Genomic DNA, 23,860 nt, shown 5'->3' with positions numbered 1-23,860 from the left:
TGGATACACGCGTCGCATACGAAAAGGGTTCCAGCACCTCTGGAAACAGCTCCTCTCTCGGATGGACGTCCAGCAGAGGACCAAGAAGCCATAGAGGGGGCTAGCCAAGCTGTAGAGGTGCCAGTGGAAGCAGGGAACGAGTCTGACCAAGCTGAGGACGGTCAGTACAACAGCGAAACAGAAGACGCTACAGAAGGAGAAGACAGCTGGGAGTACGAGTCTGACCCTGACAGGTCTGAAAGAGAGCGAGAACAGACCAGAAGGAGAAGGAGTAGAAGGGCACGTGGAGAAGCAAATTGGCCGCAAAGAAGAAGTTCTAGCCTGAGGTCAACTCCAGAAGCAACCCTTCCTCCGATATCAGAAGACTCAGACCCAGAAGAAGGTGCTCAGGGCGCTGAAGCACCAGACCGAAGAAGGTCAAGAAGAGTGCGTGTGCCTAACAGAAGATACTCCACACCTGAGTGGACATATCTGGCGACAAATGTCTGTGAAACCGGAGACAGGGAGGATCCGAGCGGTGGTGGTGTCCAGTTCTGAGCCCATTATCACCGTGGAAATACAACTGTTGGTACCCGGTGTCGAACAAGAAGGGTCACTAACATTCGTGCTCCCCAGACCTCCCCGCCTCAGCAAGTTAAAACACATGTTTCTTACAGAATTGAAATTCCCCGACTTTGGTACCACGATAACAGCACATGAAGAGCATACTCTTCGCATGGAAATATTGAACTATGCTATTGAAGCTGCAACCACAAATCTAATAGTCGATTGTTAAAGGACTTTGTAAATAAAGCAAGCAGAAGAAAAGAAGATTACCTAGCGCCCAGGAAGCAGAGAATTTTAGGGAACCCCTTGAGTGGATGGAGAAGGGCTAGGGTTGTCTTTTTGAACTGTGAAAGGACTTTTTTGCGAAAAAGGCTGTCAGCCTCCAGCTGTGTGGATTCTAAAGACAAAAAAGGATTGAAAGAGACTGTAAAGGAACGAGAGGAAAAGAACTTTTTTGCAAAGAGAAAGGGAAAAGCTAGATTGTCTGACGAAATGGAGGCCGGCACCCCGAACCGCAGAGCTAAATGTATAATAGGTACACTAATAGTAGGAGTGATAATATTAATAGCTTTAGTGGTAACAATTTCTTATGTAAAGGGACATGAGGAAGAGGTAAAGGTAACTGATGCGAATTCTGTAGTAACACTTACACCCACTGTTGCAGGTGAGAAAAGGGAAAACACTCAAGAGAAAGCGTTATTGGCTGCAGAAGCCCGCAGGTTACATGTAGACGAGTCCCAAGGAGACTTTAGGTCAAATGCTTATGCTAAACTTTTGTATGAATACGTGGATGCCATGGAGGTTAAGGATTGCTACGTCTGCATGCAGTTGCCTGCGTCTGTAGATGAAGGAATTCGATATCATCACCTCCCTCTGACATATGGCATTACATGTAGCTTATTGCTTAGTATATTTTATGAGAGAGATAGTTTTGAATACTATTTCTCCAATTATGATTCTGTGTTGCCAGAAGTCCCGAATTATAAGCAGATGAATAAATGGGATTACTGGAAGAGTGAAGACAGATTGGCCAAGTTCTTCATTCCTTGGATTACCTTAGATACTTCACATGCCCGTAGAAATAATCTGACATGCAAGGTGTCAGAAGTCGAGAAAAAGTTCATAGGGCAGGTGGATGATCGTTACAGGAGACAAAAGATTTTGAAAAAATCAGGACAAGGGAAATTAGATTGGACCGAGGAAGAGAAGTCACATAAGAGAAAGGGTAGTAGTGGTCCAATAGCTTTAGATAAAGCGCAGAAAGGAAAGTTATGTCTTCACCGAGCCAAAACGTATTATGAAAATGTATACGTGGGTGAAGTTGACTGTGAACATGCTTTTAATTTAGAGTACTACACTAAGGATTTCCTGAAGGGAATGCAAGTAATTCCAAATGTGTATTTTGTATGTGGAAGAAATGCTTACGTGAGACTACCTGACAACTGGTATGGATCATGTTACTTGGCAATTGTCTTCCCCAAAATATATCATGCACAAGACTTATTGATCATTGAGGGCCAGACATCATCGAGGGGAAGGAGAGATTTAGGCGATGCAGAAATGGTTGGAGATGTCTTTGGAGCTATGTTCCCTCTTTTGGGAATAATCCTTAATGATGTTAAAATTAGACGACTGGCAACAGTTGTCGACAGGTTGTCTGCCAGCACTGCTCAGTCCTTAATGCTGGTAGAAGGAGAGATGCAATCGATAAGGGCTATGGTTCTTCAAAATCGGCTTGCATTAGATGTCTTATTAGCAAAAGAGGGCGGAGTCTGTAAGGCTTTGAAGGTTCAGGAATGTTGCACTTACATTCCAGACCTTTCAAAACCCCTTGAGAAAGTTATTAAGAACATAACTAATATACACAAAGAGATCGAAGACTTGAGTAGAGAAAATGTCTGGGAAAAGGTGGGCCACGGAATGAGTACAGTTGGAGGGTGGTTTTCCACCTTAGGCAAAAGCTTTATTTGGTATATCCTAAAGCCTATCATCATAATATTGATCTGTGGGATAATATTGTGGGGATTGGTGAGGGTATTCAAATGGTACAGAGCAAGAAGGTCAGAAAGGGCCCAAAGAGAACAGTTGCAAAGATTGGCTGCCATACAAGATAATCAGTACAGGAGCCTGAGAGCTCTGGAAGCGCAGAGAATGCCAGCAATAACTGCAGTTTAAATGTTAGTGATGACCCCGAGAGGTCATCAAAGGGGGGAACTGAGAGAGCGCAAACTGATATAAATGTATGAGTACATCACACTTACCTATAGTAAGCACAAGTCATGATGAGAAATGCCATGAGTGCTAATAGTATCTGAAATTATATTCTAAATGTATAGCTAATATAGAGATTTAAGTAGAAGTGGAACTAATACAGAAATGTGTGACATTATATGATTTTATTAGACGTGATTATTTTGAATCTATGTCGTGTAGCTGTTAACATATAAGATGGTCTGTGGTAAAACGCAGAACGTGGTAGGCCTCAGGGCCAGAGCTGGAGCTAAAAGGGAAGGTGTTTCTTTTCACGACACAGATTGTTTAACGTTTTTGGTCATTGCATTAATGGGCCATGATTTAGAGTAATGTTTTCTAAATAATAGAATAAGAGTTTTAACATGCTTTAATTAAATGAAGAAATTGAATGCTATAATCATAATGTGAAATATTGTAGGCCTGAAATGTTTTAGCAGTGATTTACACGTACATGTCTGGGCTGAGAAATGTTGCAAGCCTTTTTAGAAGTCTATGAGAGTTGGGTTCTTGGCGGCAGATATCTGTCTGCAACAGGAAAGGGGGGATCCAATTATAAGTGAATGAATAGAGGTCTGTTCAGTAGACGGCCCAGACATGGAGGAGGGTTCTGGAATGTTTAAGGGGTATCAGCGGGCCGGAGAAGAGACTGAGAAGCAAGGTCAACTCTAACGTCTGAGGCCCAATACAAAGCATCATGGAAAAAGCCTGAAGTTGCACCACGTGAGAGGCGTTTCGCAAGGGGCGTCTCAAATGTTGTTGACTGTTTTGTATTAGGGACAGCACCCCTGGGTGGAGTTAGAGCAGAGACCTGAGGACCCTTTAGAGAGCGGATGGGTAGGCAGTGAGGGGTCATGACTGGAGAATTTTAGGTTTTCACCAAGAGACTTAGAGTGGGTGACTTCCCTTGGGGGTCATTCATTGCTGACACCTTTGTTAGGTTGGGATTTGGTTAAGTAGGGATACCATCTAGAACAGGGTAGGGACGCCTAACCTGTGTTTGTTTTCCTCCAACCTAAATGAAGGAGAGATATGCGTCTATGCTGATAGCTTTGCTATTTTTAGAACTTGTGTTAGTGATTTCTGTTGCTCGTCTGAGGGCTTTTCGAGAGCACATGTATGTAATTGGACCTGTGTATCTCGTGAATCTCATTCTGAGATGCTTGTATTTGCAGCTCATTATATCTTTACAATAAACTTTTGAAACCTAGAAGTTGTCCGTGATCTTTGAGAGTAGAGTCCTTTCTTGGGTGAACTAATTTGCAGATAGGTGTACTGTTTCCTTCCAAGACAGGCAATAAAGGTTCAGTCGACCAGATCGAGGTTTGGATCAATAGAGATAAGGTATCGATCAAAATCTCGCCCTTTCACTATCTATAGCATGTATAGCATATTTGTCACGTCCGTTCTTTCTCTGTAAACTGTCATACTGTCATGGCTTAGATTCTTCCTAAGGTTTGTATCTCATGGGACCCGAAATTACAGCTTTGTATCCCACTGCCCACACCCCCCTACAAATGGCTGTATCTGATAACGGCCCCAAAGCAGAGTGAAAGGCTTAGGCCACTGGGCAGAGCCTATAAGGAGGGAGATGGTATTTAACTATTGGTATAGCCCGAGGCAGAAGGACTATAATGCTATTCCATCCACTGAGGCTAGAATAGTCTATATTAACTAGGGAGAAAGAGAAGGAAAACTTTGGAATGGTGACTTAGTTCCACAAAAGTTGGTAACTCATGAATGGCCTTGAACAGCAAGATAGTGTGTCTTCAGAGCTATCACTCAGTAGTCAAATAATAGAGATAGACCACTAAAGGTCAGCGCCACCACAGCAGACTCACTGACAAACTGTGCATGAGAATCAGTCTGCCATTTTGATACAGTTAATAATGCCTCTTCTTCAAGAAGGGACAGGATGCAATCCAACCCATCACTGACCTGTCTCTCCTGAGAATTGTGAAAATTATGGGGCCCATTAGAATGGCGGGCGGATTGCCCCCGCCAGGCTGGCGGTAGCCACCGCCTGCATGGAGGGGGCGATCCGCCCGCCATCCTACCCTGAATGACCCCCGCCATATTAGCATGGTGGGGGGTACCGCGGCGGACGGAAAGACTGTCCGCTGCTTTTCCGCCCTGGTCGCCTTGCGGCCGGGGCGGAAAAGGGTGTATATGGTGGCGGTGTCTATTAGACACCGCCAGCCATATTATGATAGGCATTTGTGAATGCCTTTTCATGGCGGCAAAGCCGCCACGGAAAGGCATGCGGAGTCCCCCTGCGGGGCCCGTTGTGGGCCCCCAGGGACTCCGGGGGGTATGGGGGGTGCACATGGACATTTCAATGCACAACATGACAGGCACCTCGCGGTGCCTGTCATGCTGTACATTGAAATGCACAACGTGCATTTTTAGCATTGCGACGGGCGGTGCTTCAGCACCGGCCGCCGCAATGCTAAAAATGCGGGAAGCGCCCGCCACTGTGGCGGGCGCATCCTAATATGTACAAAGGGACCCCCGCCCTTATGGCGGGTGGTCCCATTCACCGGTAGGATGACGGGCGGACAAAGTCCGCCCGTCATCCTAATGGGGGCCTATATATTTAAAAACATTTAAATATGTAGACCTATGCATATCTGGCCTTGGCGAAATACTTGAATGTATGATAGGCATTTGTGAATGCCTTTTCATGGCGGCAAAGCCACCACGGAAAGGCATGCGGAGTCCCCCTGCGGGGCCCGTTGTGGGCCCCCAGGGACTCCGGGGGGTATGGGGGGTGCACATGGACATTTCAATGCACAACATGACAGGCACCTCGCGGTGCCTGTCATGCTGTACATTGAAATGCACAACGTGCATTTTTAGCATTGCGACGGGCGGTGCTTCAGCACCGGCCGCCGCAATGCTAAAAATGCGGGAAGCGCCCGCCACTGTGGCGGGCGCATCCTAATATGTACAAAGGGACCCCCGCCCTTATGGCGGGTGGTCCCATTCACCGGTAGGATGACGGGCGGACAAAGTCCGCCCGTCATCCTAATGGGGGCCTATATATTTAAAAACATTTAAATATGTAGACCTATGCATATCTGGCCTTGGCGAAATACTTGAATGTGGATGACAGAAAGATCTTTCGAAAAGGGTACAAAAAAGTGGAAAACAGAAAGTTAGCTCTTACATTAAAAAACACTTCCAACAATATATGGGTCTGATGTGCAAAGGTTTCTTCCGGTCACAAAGGCTGTGATTGACGAAATCACATGGTTTACAATTGCGAAATACCCTTTTTTGCAATGGGCAAAGTCCCTTTTACGAGCCAGCAAAGTCTTTCACTCATTAAAACGGTTTTGCGACTCTTTCCCGATTGCACATAGGATAGACGTGAAAGAGGAATATCCTTCCTATTTACGAATTGCAATGCCATTTAGCAATGATGTATAACCACAATTGCAGATGACAGCCATTGACTAGCTATGCGCCTCCGAGCTGGGGTGGTAATGTGTTTACCAAGGGGAAGCTGCCCCACTTAGCTTCCTCTGGAAATTGTGCCGGGCAGACTGAGGTGGAAGGCATGCTACCCCATTATCTTTCCAGCCTGTAAAGGGACGGGAGCTGTCTTTGAAAACAAGTCTTGAGATGGTGGAGAAGGATTCCCTCGTAGGCCTCGATCCCTGCGTTTGCAGCCATTCATAGAGCGCGGCAACATGGAACTTGCCTCATTAATATTCAGGAGACAGGAGGTTTCCCGACCCGCCATGAATATACATTTTTGCACCTACATTGCAAACTGCTGGGCAGATCACAAAACCTTACTGCTTAATTTGTACCCAGTCTTAGCAACCTGCCCAATGGCACACAGGCTCCTATATTCTTCGGGGAAAACATTAAAGACCCGAGAGCTGATTTATTTGTATCTGTGCGGTGCAAACTTTGCATTTATTTTTTAGGCACAATGGGCCATATGTATCAACACGTTTCCCCATAGACACAGAATGGGCAAAACCCTTTGATACATCTGGCCCAATATTTACGATTATAGCATTTCTCAGGCAAAATAAACGCAGGGAATTAATTTCACGGACATCATTTTCAAACACATAGCATACAGCCATCCCAAAATGCATCTGTGTAAGTAGTACATCCATGCTGATGTTCTATACATTTTAGCATCTTACCGTTTCCACGCACAATTGCTTAGTTTTAATATCTGTTTTGCTGCTATGAGACACTCGTCCTTGTTTAGCGAGATGAACATTATTTGAAGATGTTTCTAACATATTGTTACAATTGCAAACACAAAACAAAAACATACAAATGTACCAAAATGCAAAGTGAGCTGTTTGGCGCAAATCAAAAAGCAGGGTAAATTCTCGTCATTAGATTAATCTCTCTAGCTCCAAGAAAATCCAGGACAGGAATGAAGGCAGTCACCCTTCTTTGATAAAGACCTTCACTTGAGAGCTGTACCTTACTAAAGTGGCTAATTAACCCCGAAAGGGCACTGGCGTTCTAGGGGTGGTGACACGGGTAAGTACCTGGCGGTGGCAGTCAGAGAAGGTAACACTCAAGATTATGTTGCATTGCTGCTGGGCCCAGAATCTCCTGGGTGCATTGTCCGCACAGGGCACTGGAGGGGGGGGCACATCCCCGCAGGAGGCTGAGAACTTCCAGCTGTTGCCAAATTCGGCCACGCCTTCGACCACAGAATGGCTTCGGGTGGTGAAGTCATTCAAACTGTTCCCATCGAAGTTACCACAGAGGCCGCACACCGCACCCTAGGAGGTGAAGGGTTCAAAGTTAGAATTGTAATAGGCATGAAATTCGCCGCTACTGTGCATGCATAAATGGCCCTCATATGTAGATAAAGACGTGTGGGGTTAATCAATACCCCAGGAATACATAGAGGCTAGTGGCCGCTCCTCCTCTAAGGCGGAGGAGCATTTTTCAACTGCTTCTCAGCAGTGATGTAAAGGAAACATAAAATGATAATAACTCGTGGCCAGCCAAACATGCATGCGCACTTCGCATCTTCTCCATGCAGGCTCCAATACAGCCTGCGTGGAGAACATGCCCAGGCCCCAAATTCCCTGGCTGAGCGTTGATCCACGGCGCTCAGACTAATCACAACGCTGCACTGCAGCATTGTAATTGGCTATCGGGGCTTCCTGCTGCTTACTGCATCCTGCTGCAGGACCGGAGTCAGGAAGAAGAGGACAGAGGAGAGGCGGCAGCTGACCGTCACAGGTGAGTGTTTTAAACCCCCCCCCACACCTCCCTACCCCCTCCCCTGCCTCACCCAGGTCCGGTAGCAGCCGCTACTGGTTGATACACATTTCTCAATGTTGATTTCTGGGGCTGACACTGCAGTGTAGAAGGAATTTTCGGTAAAGCAATCAACGAACAATACATATATTATATGTTCTTCTTTGGAGTTTCCCAAGGAGTGGCTGTAGTATAATTTATCTAGAAATCATGATGAATGACCCACCCATCTAGTGCCATAATCTATATTCTATGTCTGAGTATACCGTATATCGCATGGTTTTGTCATGCTTTCGGTCCTTTTTGAACAAATTGCTCTTAATCCCAAATGTCTGAAGTTACCACTCCACATATGCTATGAAATTTGGGCTGATTTAGAGTTTGGCAGGTGGTGGTAAGTCTGTTGGTGTGGCGGTGTACTTTGCTCCTGGCATAGGGAGGGTCCTTGTTTCACCAAATTTGAATTGTCTGCCAGCCAGATGCACAACTCCAAACATGGGCAAGAACAGTCATTACGGAGTGTGACTCAGTTTAAAAAAAATCAAAAACGTATAACCCCCCCACACCATGGGAATTTTTAGCCCCTAGACAGTAAAGGAGAATAAAAACTGGCCTTTTGACTGCCCAATCATTGTAAATCAGATTTGCATTCAAATGGCTTAAATGTCCAACAGCCCTTACCCCATCAGGCTGGTGGATAGTATATCACAGTATGTCAACGAAAGAGACAGTGGGGCATAAGTACAGGCATGTATCACTACACACTACAGGAACGTTAGTTTTTCTGACATTCCTGTGGCGGTAGGGCCTTCGCCTATTTACAAAGTAGCGTAAAGCCCATATGCTTAGCATGAAAGGGGTGGGCAGTGGGTGTTGCAGTGGGCGTTCCACTGCAACAACCATTGATTTTTTTTTTCTTTTCTTTTTTTTTAAAAATGTTTTTATTGAAAATTTTTAGCAGGGCATATTACAATCAAATGGCACTCAAATTGTGCATTACAGGTTGCAGTAGATGTTTGTGACATTATACACCGCAATAAATAAAATGTAACAAAATTATCCATCGGTGGCACAACTCTGGAGCCCCGTCCCTCCCCCCGCCCCTCAGTCTGACTCACTCTCACCACCTTGCATCGGCAGATCACATAAATAACCTCTATATTTGGGGCATTGACATATGGTATATAAGAATGTTCCCACCTCACCGCAGCCCCTAAGACAATAGTGATGTGCGGCCTTCCCTATAGTGTGGAGTGTGACCCTAGTGTAGTATACACGATGTAATATTTTTAACTGCACCAGTCGGAGTCTAGAGGGTATAGCTACCTCCCACGGGGAAGATAGCGATGTCTGCCAGTCCGCTTCGGCGAGTTCACCCAAGTCAGTGGACCACTTGCACTTAAGTTTCAGCGTTGGATCCGGAGTGTTATTAACCAGCTTACGATAGGTGAATGAGGTTGCCTTTTTGGGCATGTGCACAATAAGTAGTCTGTCCTCCAAAGGAGTGGCCTCCGGCACGTCGTTGCCAGGCGGAATAACCGACCCCAGCGCATGACTGATCTGCATATATCTAAACTTCTCGGTCGGTGCTAACTCATATTGAGCCTGAAGTTGGTCAAACGGTACCACAGCACCTCTCTTCCACAAATCTCCCACCGTGGAAATACCTATTAGGTCCCATGTCCGGAATCCCTTGCTATTGCGAAGTCTGCCCAGCTGTCGTGCCAACCAGAGTGGAGTCATCTGTGTGATATTGTCTATGTATTTAAGACGAGTTTGTGCCATGTACCAGTTGCTAACCGTGTGCGCCGTAGGCCCCACGAGGGAGGAGGATCTACCCCTATCATATAACGCAGAGAGAACTCCTGCCTCTCCTAGCTCATATCTGTCTGCCTGAAACGCAGGTTCTGTCTGGGGCGCATGCAGCCAATAATGAATTATTTTCAATTGGGCTGCCCAGTAATATAACTGAATATCTGGAAGGGCTATACCGCCATGGTACCAGCCTCGAATCAATTTGCATGGAGCGATATGCGTGCTGGCTTACTTCCCCAGAGCAGGCCTGAGACTATAGCGTCTATAGCCGAAAAATATTTTAACGGGATGGGAAACGGGGCGTTCTCTAATACGTATAATAGTCGTGGGAGCGTCATCATTTTGAAAAGGGCGGCCTTGCCCAGGAGGGTCAGTGGTAGGCCACGCCAGTGCTCCAGATCCCGTCGGAGTCGCTCAAGGGGGGCGTCAAATTTTTGAGGAGGAAGACATCTGACCTGGGTGTTACCAATAAACCCAAATATTTAAAGGAGTCTGTTGTGATCGTAAGTGGACAGTCCGCCGGGAGCAGTGGGGGCGGGCTACTAAGGATGAACAGAACTGACTTGGACCAGTTGATAGTATATCCAGACCCCCGACTGAAGATTTCACAAATATTCAGTAGTACTAAGATAGAGCGTCTGGGGGAGGTTAGGTACAAGAGCACATCATCCGCATAGAGGGAGATGCGGTCCTCCCATGTCTCCGTCCACTGAAGTCCCTGAATCATGGGGTCCCATCAGATCCAGGCCACTAATGGTTCCAGCGCCAATGCAAATAGTAAAGGTGACAATGGGCAGCCCTGGCGCGTACCCCATCCCAAGAGATATGGCCATTCGCCACCACGTGTGCCAGGGGATGTGAGTATAGTAATTCCACCCATGCACAGAATTTGGGGCCAACACCTAAATGCCTGAGGACTGCAAATAAGTAAGGCCATTCCACCATGTCAAATGCCATTCGAGCATCAAGAGAAAGGATAACTGCGGGTTCCTGAAGACATGACATGCGCGCCAGCACTGCATGCACCCTTCTAAGGTTAAGCGGGGTATTCCTATTAGGCATGAAACCAGACTGGTCCGGGTGAATCAGGGTCTCCAAGTGCGGGGTCAGCCAGATGGCGATCATCTTAGCAAGAATCTTAGCCTCAGCGTTAAGCAGAGATATTGGTCGATAGGAAGAACATTCATCCGGGGGTTTGCCAGGTTTTGGCACCGCCACTATGGTAGCCATCCGTTGATCACGTGGCAGTTCCCCCGCTTCCAAGCTAGATGTGAACCTTGTTAGGAGATGAGGGGTGGTTAGATCAGATGTACGCTTATAAAGTTCAATGGGTACCCCATTAGGTCCCACAGCCTTCCCCGACAGCAGGTAGTGGATGGCAGTTAGCAGTTCATCAGTCGTGAAGTCAGCCTCTAGGGATAGAGCCGCTTCAGCGGACAGAGCGGGCATTCTAATATCTTTGATGTATGTCTGCACCTCCTCCGTTGTCATGCGGGAGTCTGAAGTGTATACTTGTTTAAAATACCCTGCCAGGGCGTCTACTATATCTTCCGGAGCAGTCACTATCCTACCTGTCTGAGTGCGGATCTGTGCTATCGTTCTCTGTGCTCTTTCTTTCCTGCCCAACCACGCCAAAAGCTTACCTGCCTTGTCCCCTACTTCATACACCGTGTGCCGTGTAGCTTGCATCTGTAACTTAACCTGCTCACGCTGGTATTCTGTAATCGTGCATTGTGTGAGACGTAAGGCTTGCGCCGTCTCCGGTAAGGGATTCACCTCATGACGGGCTTGAATGTCGGCCAGATCAGCCTCCAGGGCATCTAACTTGCCCCGTAAGTCTGTGGCCAGTTATGGAGGCAATTGCCTGCCCTCTTACCACTGTCTTATATGCCTCCCACAAAATACTAGGGGATTGTACTGAGGACACATTGTCCTGGAAGTAGTGTTTCATGACTGTGACAATATCTTTCCGGATCTTGGGGATTTGTAAGCGCCTGGGGAGATAGGCAAGACACGCCTCCGCACCTTGATATGAATTGTGTAGGTCAGGGATATGGGAGAATGGTCCGAGATACCACGGGGACGAATCTCAGCATCCGTTAAATGGGGCAGGCTGTCTGCGGAAAGTAGAAAGTAGTCTACACGGGAGAGGCTGTTATGCACCCCTGACTGGAAAGTGTAGCACTGCGCTTCGGGATGTCTATACCGCAACACATCTGTGAGACCCATCGCATCAAGGAACCCCCTCATAAGTGAGCCGCCCGCACCACTCGTCCTACATGGGTGGCGGTCCCTTGTGCTATCCAGCACCGCATTAAAATCACCTCCCAAAAGTAGTTCCCCCTCAGGTAGTTTCAATAGGAATGCGCTAAGCGCCGGGAAGGCCACAGCATGGAGGGCTGGGGGAATGTACACTGATACAATATTAAAACGCTTCCCCTCCCATTGACATGACATGGCTGCAAATCACCCCTGATCATCCGTCCAAGTGTGATGTATACTCAGTGGGAACTGCTTACTACCAGTATGCCCACTCCTCTAGAGCCTGTGGAGAGTTCTGAATGAACCACCATTTTGTAACCCCAGCGATCCATAGCTTTGCATGCCAGACCCTTCAGATGCGTTTCCTGCAATAACGCCACCGCTGGGGGATTGCGCCGTAAATACTGCAGCACCAATCCTCTTTTAATTTTATCACCCAGGCCAGGTACATTCCAGGTAAGCAACGTGAATGGGGATACCAGGGATGTTGGGGGCCCATCAGTACCAACTTCAGGGTGAGTCAGTCTAGTCTCTACCGCCATGAGTAATGTAGCATTTCAAACCAGCCCCAATGCAGTGTGGCCATGCAACCATACCAGCTTTATTTGTCGTGAATCATTGCCCTGAACATAAAAACAGCAAAACATAAAACAATTCTCATGAACCACCTTCACCCTCCCATCCCCCACCCTGCCTCCCTGCTTGATGGATTCACAACTACTCGATGTCCAGTGCGGCCTTTCGCCATCCATCCAGCCAATATCGTACTTCTTTGGGTGTGGAGAAGAACCACGCTTTTCCTTCAGCTTCTACTCTCAATTTGTCAGGAAACAGCATGGAGTATTTTATTTCACGCTCCGAAGAGCTTTCTTCACGTCGAGGAATCCCCTGCGCTGTTTCGTGACTGCCGCGGTGTAGTCTGGAAAGATCGTTATGGCGGCATTGTCTATCCGGATCGGCGGGGCCTTTCGAGCGGCTTGTATGATTGCATCGCGGTCCCTGAAGTTGAAAATACGTGCCAGGATAGGCCGCGGGGGAGCCCCAAGTTTCAGTCTGCCACTTGGGACCCGGTACGCCCGCTCGACAGAAAAGAAGTTGGACAGCCCCCGTGGCTGAAGGTGTGTTGTACCTCCCTACCTCGAGACCTTGGGTCCCGACCCCTACGCACAATATCCATGGGGATTTACCACCAAAATTTGTACAACTACAACTGTATTAAAGAACACTATTTAAATCAAATTTTGAACATTTATTTCCGACACCATAAATGTTTTTTCAAATGACTGAATATAAGCAAATCATGAAACATAATTATCAAACATATACAATTCTGAATTTCGTATACACATGTGAAATTATCAAGTTAACATTTCATCTGTGGTTTCTTGAGGATGCTCTATGCATTTCGGGTCACACCAGACCCTTCGTCAGGAGCAAGTGCCATCTAAAAAACAATGGTACACAGCAGTAAGCAGTGTGTACCAACTGGAATTTGCAATTCGTCAAAACTTATTCCTAAAAGCAATGCTTGTTTACAGTGCAATCAACATAACCATGTGGTGCATTGTTGTGCCCTTCACCTCAGTGCTTCAAAAAATAACTGAAAAAAGCACCGATCTACAGTTAGTAACCATAGAGTTGTATTCAGAGGAGGTCACCGAGGCGGAGTTGGAAGGAAGCACGAGGAAGTCCCGGTAAGCTCTTTTTAGAGCATGTATTTCAGGTTGTGCGTTTTTACGAGCGCTGCATTGGGTGGAAGTTTGATGTCGGTTTATGTGGTATTTACATCCACAGGGTTTCCCGATGAGGCTCCGTTTTGGGAATTGAAAAAGCGAGAGTATTTTAGAAGGTGGATGCGGTATTCAGTACTGTGTAAGAAGTCCTTCGGTAAGTTCTGAAGGCTAGGTTTGCCTTTGTTTTGAAGTACAGTTTGAATCTCTTCGAGATGAGGTCGTAGGTTATATCTTGTGTTGGTTCTTTTTTTCAGTTATTTTTCTAGATACACTCGTAGTGAGCAGGACGGATCATGTAAGTTTGGATCTTGGTTATTATATTTTTTGTGACCCGAAATGCATAGAGCATCCTCAAAAAACCACAGATGAAATGTTAACTTGATAATTTCACATGTGTATACGAAATTCAGAATTGTATATGTTTGATAATTATGTTTCATGATTTGCTTATATTCAGTCATTTGAAAAAACATTTATGGTGTCGGAAATAAATGTTCAAAATTTGATTTAAATAGTGTTCTTTAATACAGTTGTAGTTGTACAAATTTTGGTGGTAAATCCCCATGGATATTGTGCGTAGGGGTCGGGACCCAAGGTCTCGAGGTAGGGAGGTTCAGTTGGAGACACGGTTTTAGGACAAACGTGTCACTCCTGCAGCACGCCTGATAAAGTTGATCAATCCAGAAAACATTTAGCTTAAAGAGATTGGTTATTTGGAAAAGGGAGTGCACCTCTATACTTCATAAAAATTGAAGGTGTGTTGTAACCAGGTCCTCCCCAAAGAGATCCAGGGCCGGGCCCCCTGTCGTCTCCAGTACGCCAAAAAGGCAAATATTATTACGTCTCGATCGCCCTTCCTGATCCTCGAGGTGGGCCGCAAGGAGTTTATTGTCTGCCTCCAGCTGGTGTACCTTTGCCTTAAGGGTGGAGGTGTCGGTCGAAAGAGCTGCCGTTGTGGTCTCAAACTCGGACACCCTGGTGGACATTTTGCTAAAATCAGCACGGATCAGAGCTACATCAACCGCGAGGGTACCAAGTCACAAATCCACCTTATTTAGGGTGACCATAATGTCTTGTAGGGTCACCTCCTCTCGACGACGGGACATCTTTGTCTTGCGCCACACTTTGTGACTTGGTGAAAGCGAATTTGTCAAGTTTTATCTGATTGGCCCCTTTCGTGTTTCTGCTGCTCAAGGTTGGAGCCCAAGGGACGATCTCGCCTACCTCAGGGCCCACGACAACTGCTGCTGAAAGAATCAGTCCTTCAATCCTGGGGGGGAGGAGGGGCCGCTGTGAGACTAATGAAGCTGGCCCGCCACCCAGCATGCGCCTCTACAGGATATCAAATCGGAGGGCCTGTGCTCTCACCGACCCTTGCCACTTGTCAAAGGATGTGCGCCCTCAGTTCATATCGGACGGCAGACCCCAGCTCCTGTGCTTTGGGGCTGCAGAGTTGCTCGCCTTCCTTGGCCAGTTAGATCGGATGAGTTACCAAAATTCAAAGTAATTTAGCAGGGTAGCCCCAGGGGGCAAACGGACACTGTAATATCGCTGGCAGCCTTTACTCTAAAAGGATGTAGTGTCCACAATCTGCTCCCCCTCAATACTTGGTGCATATACAGCACCCCAGCACCATCTAATAGTCAGTCTCCATACCTTGGGTGACAGCACGCGAGCTCAAACGCACTCGATCACAAAATGGCGGTAGAGGGTTCTTCTCAGTCCTGTCCCCGACCGCCAGACAATCACCGTCAAACCCCGCCAGGAGGACTTCACCGGGCTCCGCCTTGTATCTTCAGGCCGCCTTTGGGACACCACCACTCACCGCCACCACGGGGATAGATAAGGGGGGGAGCGCTCCAACCACCGGCACTTCCGCTCCTCCCCGATCCGGCTCACAGGCTTCCGTCACGGACACCCTCTCTTCTGTGGGTCCCGGCTGCCACTTACTTTTAGGCCCCAGGACCTCGCAGTCCGTCTCGGCCTCTGGGATCACTGCAGTCCACCGAAATTGGCAGCAGATGAAGCCGCTCACCTTCCGCCGCGTCCCTGTACTTCCATGGGTAGGTTAGGTCACAGATAATTGCACGGATTCCCTGGGCCCTGTATTGGGAGCTCGGAGCCTCTCTAGGTTGCGGCCATGTTCTTCGGCTGCTAGCCAAGCCCCCTCAACACCCATTGATTTTGATGCTGCCCCCTATTTACAAGGGTTGCATAAATAGGAGGCAGTGCCAAAGTTAAGACCAGGCCTGGTCTAAACTTAGCGAAACGAGAAGAAATGCTTTATGTATCCTCGTTTTTGCTTTTTCCATGTGTGATGCCTTGTGCAGCACACATGTAAAAAGCAAAATGCTTTAGAATGTTTATGTTCAGGAAGGTGACGTTCCTGCACATAAACCATCTTTAAAACAAAAAAAAAAGGCATTTGTAACTTCCATGTGTGCTGCATTAAGCAGCACACTTAGAAGTGACAAAACAGCATTTAAAGATTGTTTATGTGCAGGAAGGGACACCTTTCTGCAATTTAACAATCTTCTTGTAAATATGGTGCAGCCTTGCATTTCTGAAGTGGCGGAGTGAGGCGTTAAGCCATGACGGCTAACGCCTCACTCCACCACTTCTTTGTACATATGCCCAGAGTAGTCTCTGTTGTTGACATACTTAAGATCTGCCCACCTGTAAATCAGGTGTGCTTAACTTCAGTTTGACGAGTGGGTCCTTGCAGTTGAAACGGAGGGCCCTGTATGCCAAACTCTAAATCAACCTCTTTGTCGGAAGCACAAGGACTGTGTGCCACTACCCCGTCATCATCTGTGTTTGATTCAATTTGAGATATTGCTACAAAATCTTTGATTTCTCATTATTCAATCGCCTTTTCATAAAAGATTTAGGAACACACTCAGTTTGATAGTACCTGCACCATAGATGTTAACTGAAAGTCACTAACACCATTCAGTATCTCCCTCAACCCCATTTATCACTGCAAGTCACTGCTGTGAATATCATTTGTTTCTGATTTTTCACCTGCAACCTGAAAGCAACTTGAAGTATGTTTGAGGACTTGGATTCATCCTTCACTTCTAAGACACTGGTGAGCCCATCTCTTGGACTTCGTAAAACTCTGTTTCTATATTGTCATGCAAAGGTTGGGAAGAATCAATGAGTCATTCTAGAAGGATCAATAACTCAGACCCATACCCAAAATAGTCAAACTTCACAACTAAACATATTTTTATTCTATCAGTCAAAATTAACTGACCAGTGTTTACCTTTTGACTGTGGTACAATTTTAAATAATTTTTCACCCTTGAGGACCCCTGCCCTAAAAAATGACAGCATCGAGTGGATGTCTAATTTTCAGAAAATCACAAGGAACCGGCTTTCGTTGTCAGTGAAGTTCTTTTTGCCAGACTTCTAGTCGTTCCTCTATTTAGAAAGCCCCACAAAGCGGACCATACTACTTTCTTCTGGTCATTTGAAATGTGGATAGATCTATTCATTACTACATAGAAATAACATTGATGTTCCTTTCTGCAGTCTGTTAGCAGGTCTGTAGTTCCACACTCTGTTGACTGATAGTTTTAGTCACAAAAAGCTACCTTACAATCTGTATGACTGCAAGTCAATCCCCCATTCACATTGTGTCTGGCTGTAGCTAAACGTTTCTTGATCATTCAGCATTTTATGAATGAATTCAACCATGTCTCTTTGGTATTAGCTCTGTGAGACTGTCTGTAAGCAGGTCAATGGCTCTACTGCTGTTGTATCACCCTTGCTTGTTTAGGCAAGGCTGATCCGAATAAGGAGCTGGAGACCTTCCACTGCGGAATTATAACAACCCCAGGTCTACAAGACTCACCGTGAACGCTGTAGTGAGCTTGACAAAGATGGTAGTCTTCTTGTCCCACAAAAGGATCATTCCATTGCTTCCTTCCACCACCAGGTATATGCCCATGTATCGGATCTTGTAGGGGATACGCTGTCCTATAGTCGTGTCCACCACTGTGAACTGTGCATCGCTAAATGTGAACCTGTAGCTCTAATCCAAAAGGAAAAATGAGAGGTTATTTTTAATATAAGCAGCTCTGACTACCAGATGAAAGGTTAGACTACGATCTACAAAAATAAATGAGAATCAGGTATTGCCATATTGTAGCTCCTTTGCCATATAAAACTTTTGCATAGATTAAGGGCACATAAACATACATTTTCTTATGAATATAGGGATTTTGGAGCCCCTACATAACACTGGAACTAATCATTTTATATGCTATTTGTGGTCGTAAAGAATGTAGTAGCTGTCCATAAATGCAGCCTTGAAATAAAAACATTAAGTACAGCATGATTTCTCATTATTCAATCGCCTTTTCATAAAAGATTCAGGAATACATCCCTCCCCCCAGCGCTGCGGCGGATGTAGCCCCACGGCGAAGGGGTTAACAAGGAACAGGGAAAATTAACGCTAAGGGCGCTTAGCGTTAATTTTTTTAACGCCGCTATCGCTGGATAATATTGTCTGGTTATCTTGTTATTAACATGTGAACAACAAGGACCCCCTGGTACAGATGCGTATCCTGGGACAGGGTAAATAATGTATGTAAATTAACACTCCCAGGCATAAACTACAACAGTAACACAATAGAGTGAACAAACAAACTACTAGGGTATCAAAAAATATACATTTTTAATTCGAATAAAAATACAGTTGATAAAAATCAATACACTGATAAAAGTTAATAAAAATTCTAGACTGATATATAAGGATTCACAAAACAATCAATTTAAAAATCAAATTTAGAGACCAAAGGAGGTTAGGTGGTATCCGGTCGACGCGTTTCAACATAAAATTATGTCTTCATCAGGACATTTACCATCCAATTTCACAAAGAGGATTCATTCAAGCCTTCTCACTTTGGAGTCCTTTATATCAATCATGTATCGCAACTTTAAAATATTTTATTCAATAAAATCCAAGCTCTAACTGAGCCGATCATATCCGGTAGCTGTATTCAAGGATAAAAACAGCGAGAGATTATGATATTCTTCTGCTGTGCTCATCAGTTCCTATTTGTTTCCTTTTCCGGGCCTATTGTTGTTCGCGCTGTTCCCAAATGCGTGCGTTTGTCAGCCTTAGTCCCGTCTAGGCGGTTGGAAGCTGATACTCTTATTATATATATTTTTTTGGGAGACGCTCGCCACTCCTGGAGTTTGCACGGTGAAAACAAATGATGTCAAATCCTGCCGGTCGGTCAGGAATACAATCCTGACCGACCGGCAGGATCCTACACCATTCGTTTTCACCGTGTAAACTCCAGGAGTGGCGAGTGTCTGCTAAAAATAGCTCCCAACCGCCGTACCTTACAGACTGGACTAAGGCAGACAAACGCACGCATTTCACCGACTGGGGCTGCTTTTCGTTGTATTCCTGACCGACCGGCAGGATTTGACATCATTTGTTTTCACCGTGCAAACTCCAGGAGTGGCGAGCGTCTCCCAAAAAAATATATATAATAAGAGTATCAGCTTCCAACCGCCTAGACGGGACTAAGGCTGACAAACGCACGCATTTGGGAACAGCGCGAACAACAATAGGCCCGGAAAAGGAAACAAATAGGAACTGATGAGCACAGCAGAAGAATATCATAATCTCTCTCTGTTTTTATCCTTGAATACAGCTACCGGATATGATCGGCTCAGTTAGAGCTTGGATTTTATTGAATAAAATATTTTAAAGTTGCGATACATGATTGATATAAAGGACTCCAAAGTGAGAAGGCTTGAATGAATCCTCTTTGTGAAATTGGATGGTAAATGTCCTGATGAAGACATAATTTTATGTTGAAACGCGTCGACCGGATACCACCTAACCTCCTTTGATCTCTAAATTTGATTTTTAAATTGATTGTTTTGTGAATCCTTATATATCAGTCTAGAATTTTTATTAACTTTTATCAGTGTATTGATTGTTATCAACTGTATTTTTATTCGAATTAAAAATGTATATTTTTTGATACCCTAGTAGTTTGTTTGTTCACTCTATTGTGTTACTGTTGTAGTTTATGCCTGGGAGTGTTAATTTACATACATATCTTGTTATTAACAACACTAACCGCCTAGGCGATAAAAAATCCAGCGATAGCGGCATTTTGGGAGGTTATCGCTGGTAATGCAGCGATAAAACTTCAAGGATAGGGATATCCTTGTTGATAGCCCATGGTGGATTAGCCATGTAATCCACCTCCCATTGGATTACATGGCTAAGTCTGAAAATTAGCAGACGTAAAAAAAACGCGTAAACCGTGGTTAGCGCTGATTTTTTTGTCTCTAACAGGGTTAGCGAGAAGCTTGATAGTAGGAGAACTGTCCCTTAGCGACGTTTCTCCTATTATTTTGCACTGGAACGCCCACTTTGCATCTCATTAGAGATGCAAAGGGAAGCATAGTGAAAAAGGGTGCTAACATGCGATTTTGCATGTTAGCACCCTGTTGTTGATAGGGCGATATTTTTATCTCCGCTTCTTTGGCTTTTAAAGCCAGAAAAGCAGTGATGAAGCCCTGGTTAATACCCTCCTTACTTTTTACTCTAGAGACATTGTTTGGTTCGTGAACCATGTACCAAAGGTTTGAGCTTAGATATTGATATGAACACTGAAAAAATAAAATGTAACATACATTTCATATCTTTTGATTGCACAGTTTTGACCAGCCACCCTCACTGAATTTGGCCCTCAGCCAAGACCGGCATAGGATGGTTGAGAAGGTCAGGAGCTCTTCACGACCTACTGCGAATAGCCAAATAAGTGTAGGAGTCTTCAATGTTAATTACATTATTTTTAAATTGTTTAAAAAAAACTTTTGAAATTCATTTTGTCATTTATTTCTTAATAATACATTTTAATTTTTTTAGGGTTTGCAAACCTTCTGGATTTACAAACTCTTAAAGACTTGTGGGCCTTCCGCATCGTTACAGGTGCACAAACCAGGACAAGGGACTGAGAAACCGATAGGCATGGGCAACCAGGGTCCAACCCTTCAGCTAAATTTCATTTTTTTAAATTAAACACATGGTTGTTTTAGTCTTGTTTTGTTTATTAAAACTATAGTTATTTTTCTAACGTCCTGTGGAATATTTTTGTGAGCTGTTTTCCCTGCTTTCCTGCCTAAACATGTTACACAAATACTTTACACACAGTCTCTAAAGTTAAGCCTATCTGCTCTGTGCCAAGCTACCAGAGGGTGGGCACAGGTTAATTTAGGGTTTGCCTGCCTCTTACCATGACTAGGATTGTGATTGCTGCTTGACCAGGGCTCATACCCCAGTCAACCAACCAACAACCCAATTTCTAACATTGTTCATGATAGGTTGGTTGCTTCTCAGCATCGAGACCAGAAGGCTGCTAAGTTATTTAGCAATTTGATGTCCTGTGGTCTCTGTAATGTGCTTGTGCCTAATGGCATGTCCCCATGTAATAAGATGACATACACAGGTAGGGGTTGTAGTTCAGCCATCAATTACATCTTCATCTCGAGAAACCTAGCCACTAGTATCTAAAGAGGAAGGGCTGATTCCCAGAGTGCGTTTTTAACAACCACAGTATACTTGTAATTTTGCTTGTCTGTCCAACAATGAGCCAGTGGCCTGTCAGGCCAAACTCTAACTAAAGATAATGGATGTAGGCTAGCTTGGAAACATGAGCATATGAGGAGCATTTTTCACCAGACTGTTCGAAGGTGGTGAATAGATGCCTCTCCATTAATCTCTATCCCTCCTTTATTCCCTCTTTTATTGTAGAGTGCCTTGTAACATTGTGTGTTGACATGAGGCACCTGCTCATGAAACCACCGAGGGCCCATTGAGGGAAAGAGAAAGCAAGGTTGGAAAGCGAATACCAGGTTGCGAAAAGCATTGCATTCCTCCCCAAGGAACAGGAACTAAATAGTATTCTGAAGAAGGGACAAAGGAACTTGCAAAGTTTCTGCAAACTCAAACATACTATGGCATTCTGACCAGTGATTTATTCTATCATATTTTCCAAGACACCTATGAAGGTTTTAGTTATGAATATCAGACCCAACGACTGGGCTTCTCTTTTCACTGGGATTTGCTACCCCTTAATGGCAAAAATGATATTGATTATATTGCTCGAAGGTTGCCCAACTTTCACATCAATATGTCTTTTATGCTAGAAGAAGTGGCGGCTGCCAGCTATGGGGGCGGGGTGCTTGCAAATGGGGTCGAAAATATATAAATTAAATTTATGCTCAAATGTTATGTTATGTTATGTTATGTTACCCAATTTATAAAGCGCGGCGTATACCTGAAGGTGTCTTGGCGCTGATTCTGTGAGAGATGGTGAGCAGAGTAATAGAACCTACTGATTAAAAAGCCAAGTTGTTAGAAGTTTCCTAAACTGAAGCAAGGAAGGGGCAGATCTTTTGATGAGTGGCCGGAGGTGCCAGGATGTAACTGCTCTGACCACAAAGCTGCTGCCACCTCATTTCGATTTTTTAAATCTAATGGAGTTTATTCTATGCATGCCTGATGATCTTAGGTTTCTAGTTGGGGTGTACCAATGGAAGGTTTCCTTCAAAAAGGTGGGCCCAGAATCATGTAGCGCTTTATAGGTTGAACAGAGGGCCTTGAAGTTATTTCTATATTTGACCTTCAGCCAGTGGAGGTCTTTGAGTGTGATGGAAACTGAATGATGCCTGGGTATCTCTAGTAGAAGTCTGGCTGCAGAATTGTGGAGAACCTGCAATTTGTTTAAACACTGGACTTGCAAGGCCACGTAGGGGCAGTTACAGTAGTCTATTTTTGATAATACTAAGGTGGATATCACTGACTTTACTAACTGAGATAGGCAGAAAGATGAGTTTTTTAGCATTCTCAAGATGTTATATGAGGAGGAGAACACTGTATTGACTTGATTGCCTAGAAGTAGATGATCATCTATGATGACCCCCAGACTTTTGGATTTCCTGGTAGGACAGGAAGGGGTCCCATATCTGCAGGCCAGCAGGGAGCAGACCAGATATTGGGGTTATTGCTGAGTATGATCACCTCGGTCATCCCGGCGTTGAGTAAGACAGTGCTCGTTCATTCAATAATAAATGTATTTCATGCAGTTATGAATACGGAGGCTGGTGTCATATGCATTCTTAGTGGCTGATAGCACGATTTGCGTATCCTCCGCATATGATGTAAGAGAGAACCCGAAGGATAGGACCATAGGAGTTTGATCTGCAACACAATCATTAAAAAGGGTGGGACCAAGTGAAGAGCCCTGCAGAACCCCACAGGGCAGAAGGAAAGATTTTGAAGAAAAGGCATCGATGTTGATCACATTTTCACTGTCTCACAGGCAGGGAGAAAGTAGTTTCAGAGCAAGGTTTTTAATGCCTTTTACTTCCAAACAGTGGCTCAAGATGGAATGATTCACTGTATCGAATGCCGCAGACAGGTCCAGCAAGATTAGAGCGGCTGATCCCCCCCCATCCAGGATGAACTTTAGTCCATCCGTGGCCTTGATCAGGGCAGTCTCTGCCCCATGCTCCAATCTAAACCCAAACTGGGTGGGGTCAAGGAGATTGAAATCCAAGATGAACGATTAAGTTGGATGTTCATCACTTTTTCAACTATTTTAGTGGGGAAGGGGAGTCTGGAGATTTGCCGGTAGTTGATGAGATCTTCGGGGTCCGCATTTGTTTTTTTATAGAAGGGGCAGAATGGAGGCTTGTTTCCATTGGGGAGGAAAGATACCTGTCTTAAACATGTTGTTAAATATGCTTGAAAAGTGATCTGCTATAATATCTGGGACCAACTTAATGACTGAAGGCAGGCAAGGATCATCTGGAGAGCCTGATTTGATGGTCAATATGAGGTCTTTTATTTGCGTGGAAGAGACAGCGGAAAAAGATTTGAGAGTATTTATTGCCGGGTCAATTATAGGATTGCCATACCCCTTGTCTTGAATGTTGGAGGAAGGATGATGGTTGTCAGT

The 23,860-nt window shown here is 45.1% G+C and overlaps 1 protein-coding gene across 1 annotated transcript in view; it reads right to left on the bottom strand.

The window, feature by feature from the left end:
• LOC144824330 (mucin-5B-like) overlaps nt 1-23,860 on the bottom strand; it is a 108,115-nt gene that overhangs the window by 34,829 nt on the left and 49,426 nt on the right. Inside the window, exons 7-8 of the mRNA XM_078683447.1 lie at nt 17,719-17,898; nt 7,323-7,562 (exon numbers count right to left, since the gene is read on the bottom strand). Coding sequence (XP_078539573.1) covers nt 7,323-7,562; nt 17,719-17,898 — 420 coding nt within the window. The remainder of the gene's footprint in view (nt 1-7,322; nt 7,563-17,718; nt 17,899-23,860) is intronic.

Source organism: Lissotriton helveticus, chromosome 3_1, assembly GCF_964261635.1.
Source record: "Lissotriton helveticus chromosome 3_1, aLisHel1.1, whole genome shotgun sequence".
In the NCBI taxonomy this organism is placed as follows: domain Eukaryota; kingdom Metazoa; phylum Chordata; class Amphibia; order Caudata; family Salamandridae; genus Lissotriton; species Lissotriton helveticus.
Note: the sequence above shows the minus strand (reverse complement) of the source record. Positions and strands in the feature narration are given on the sequence as shown.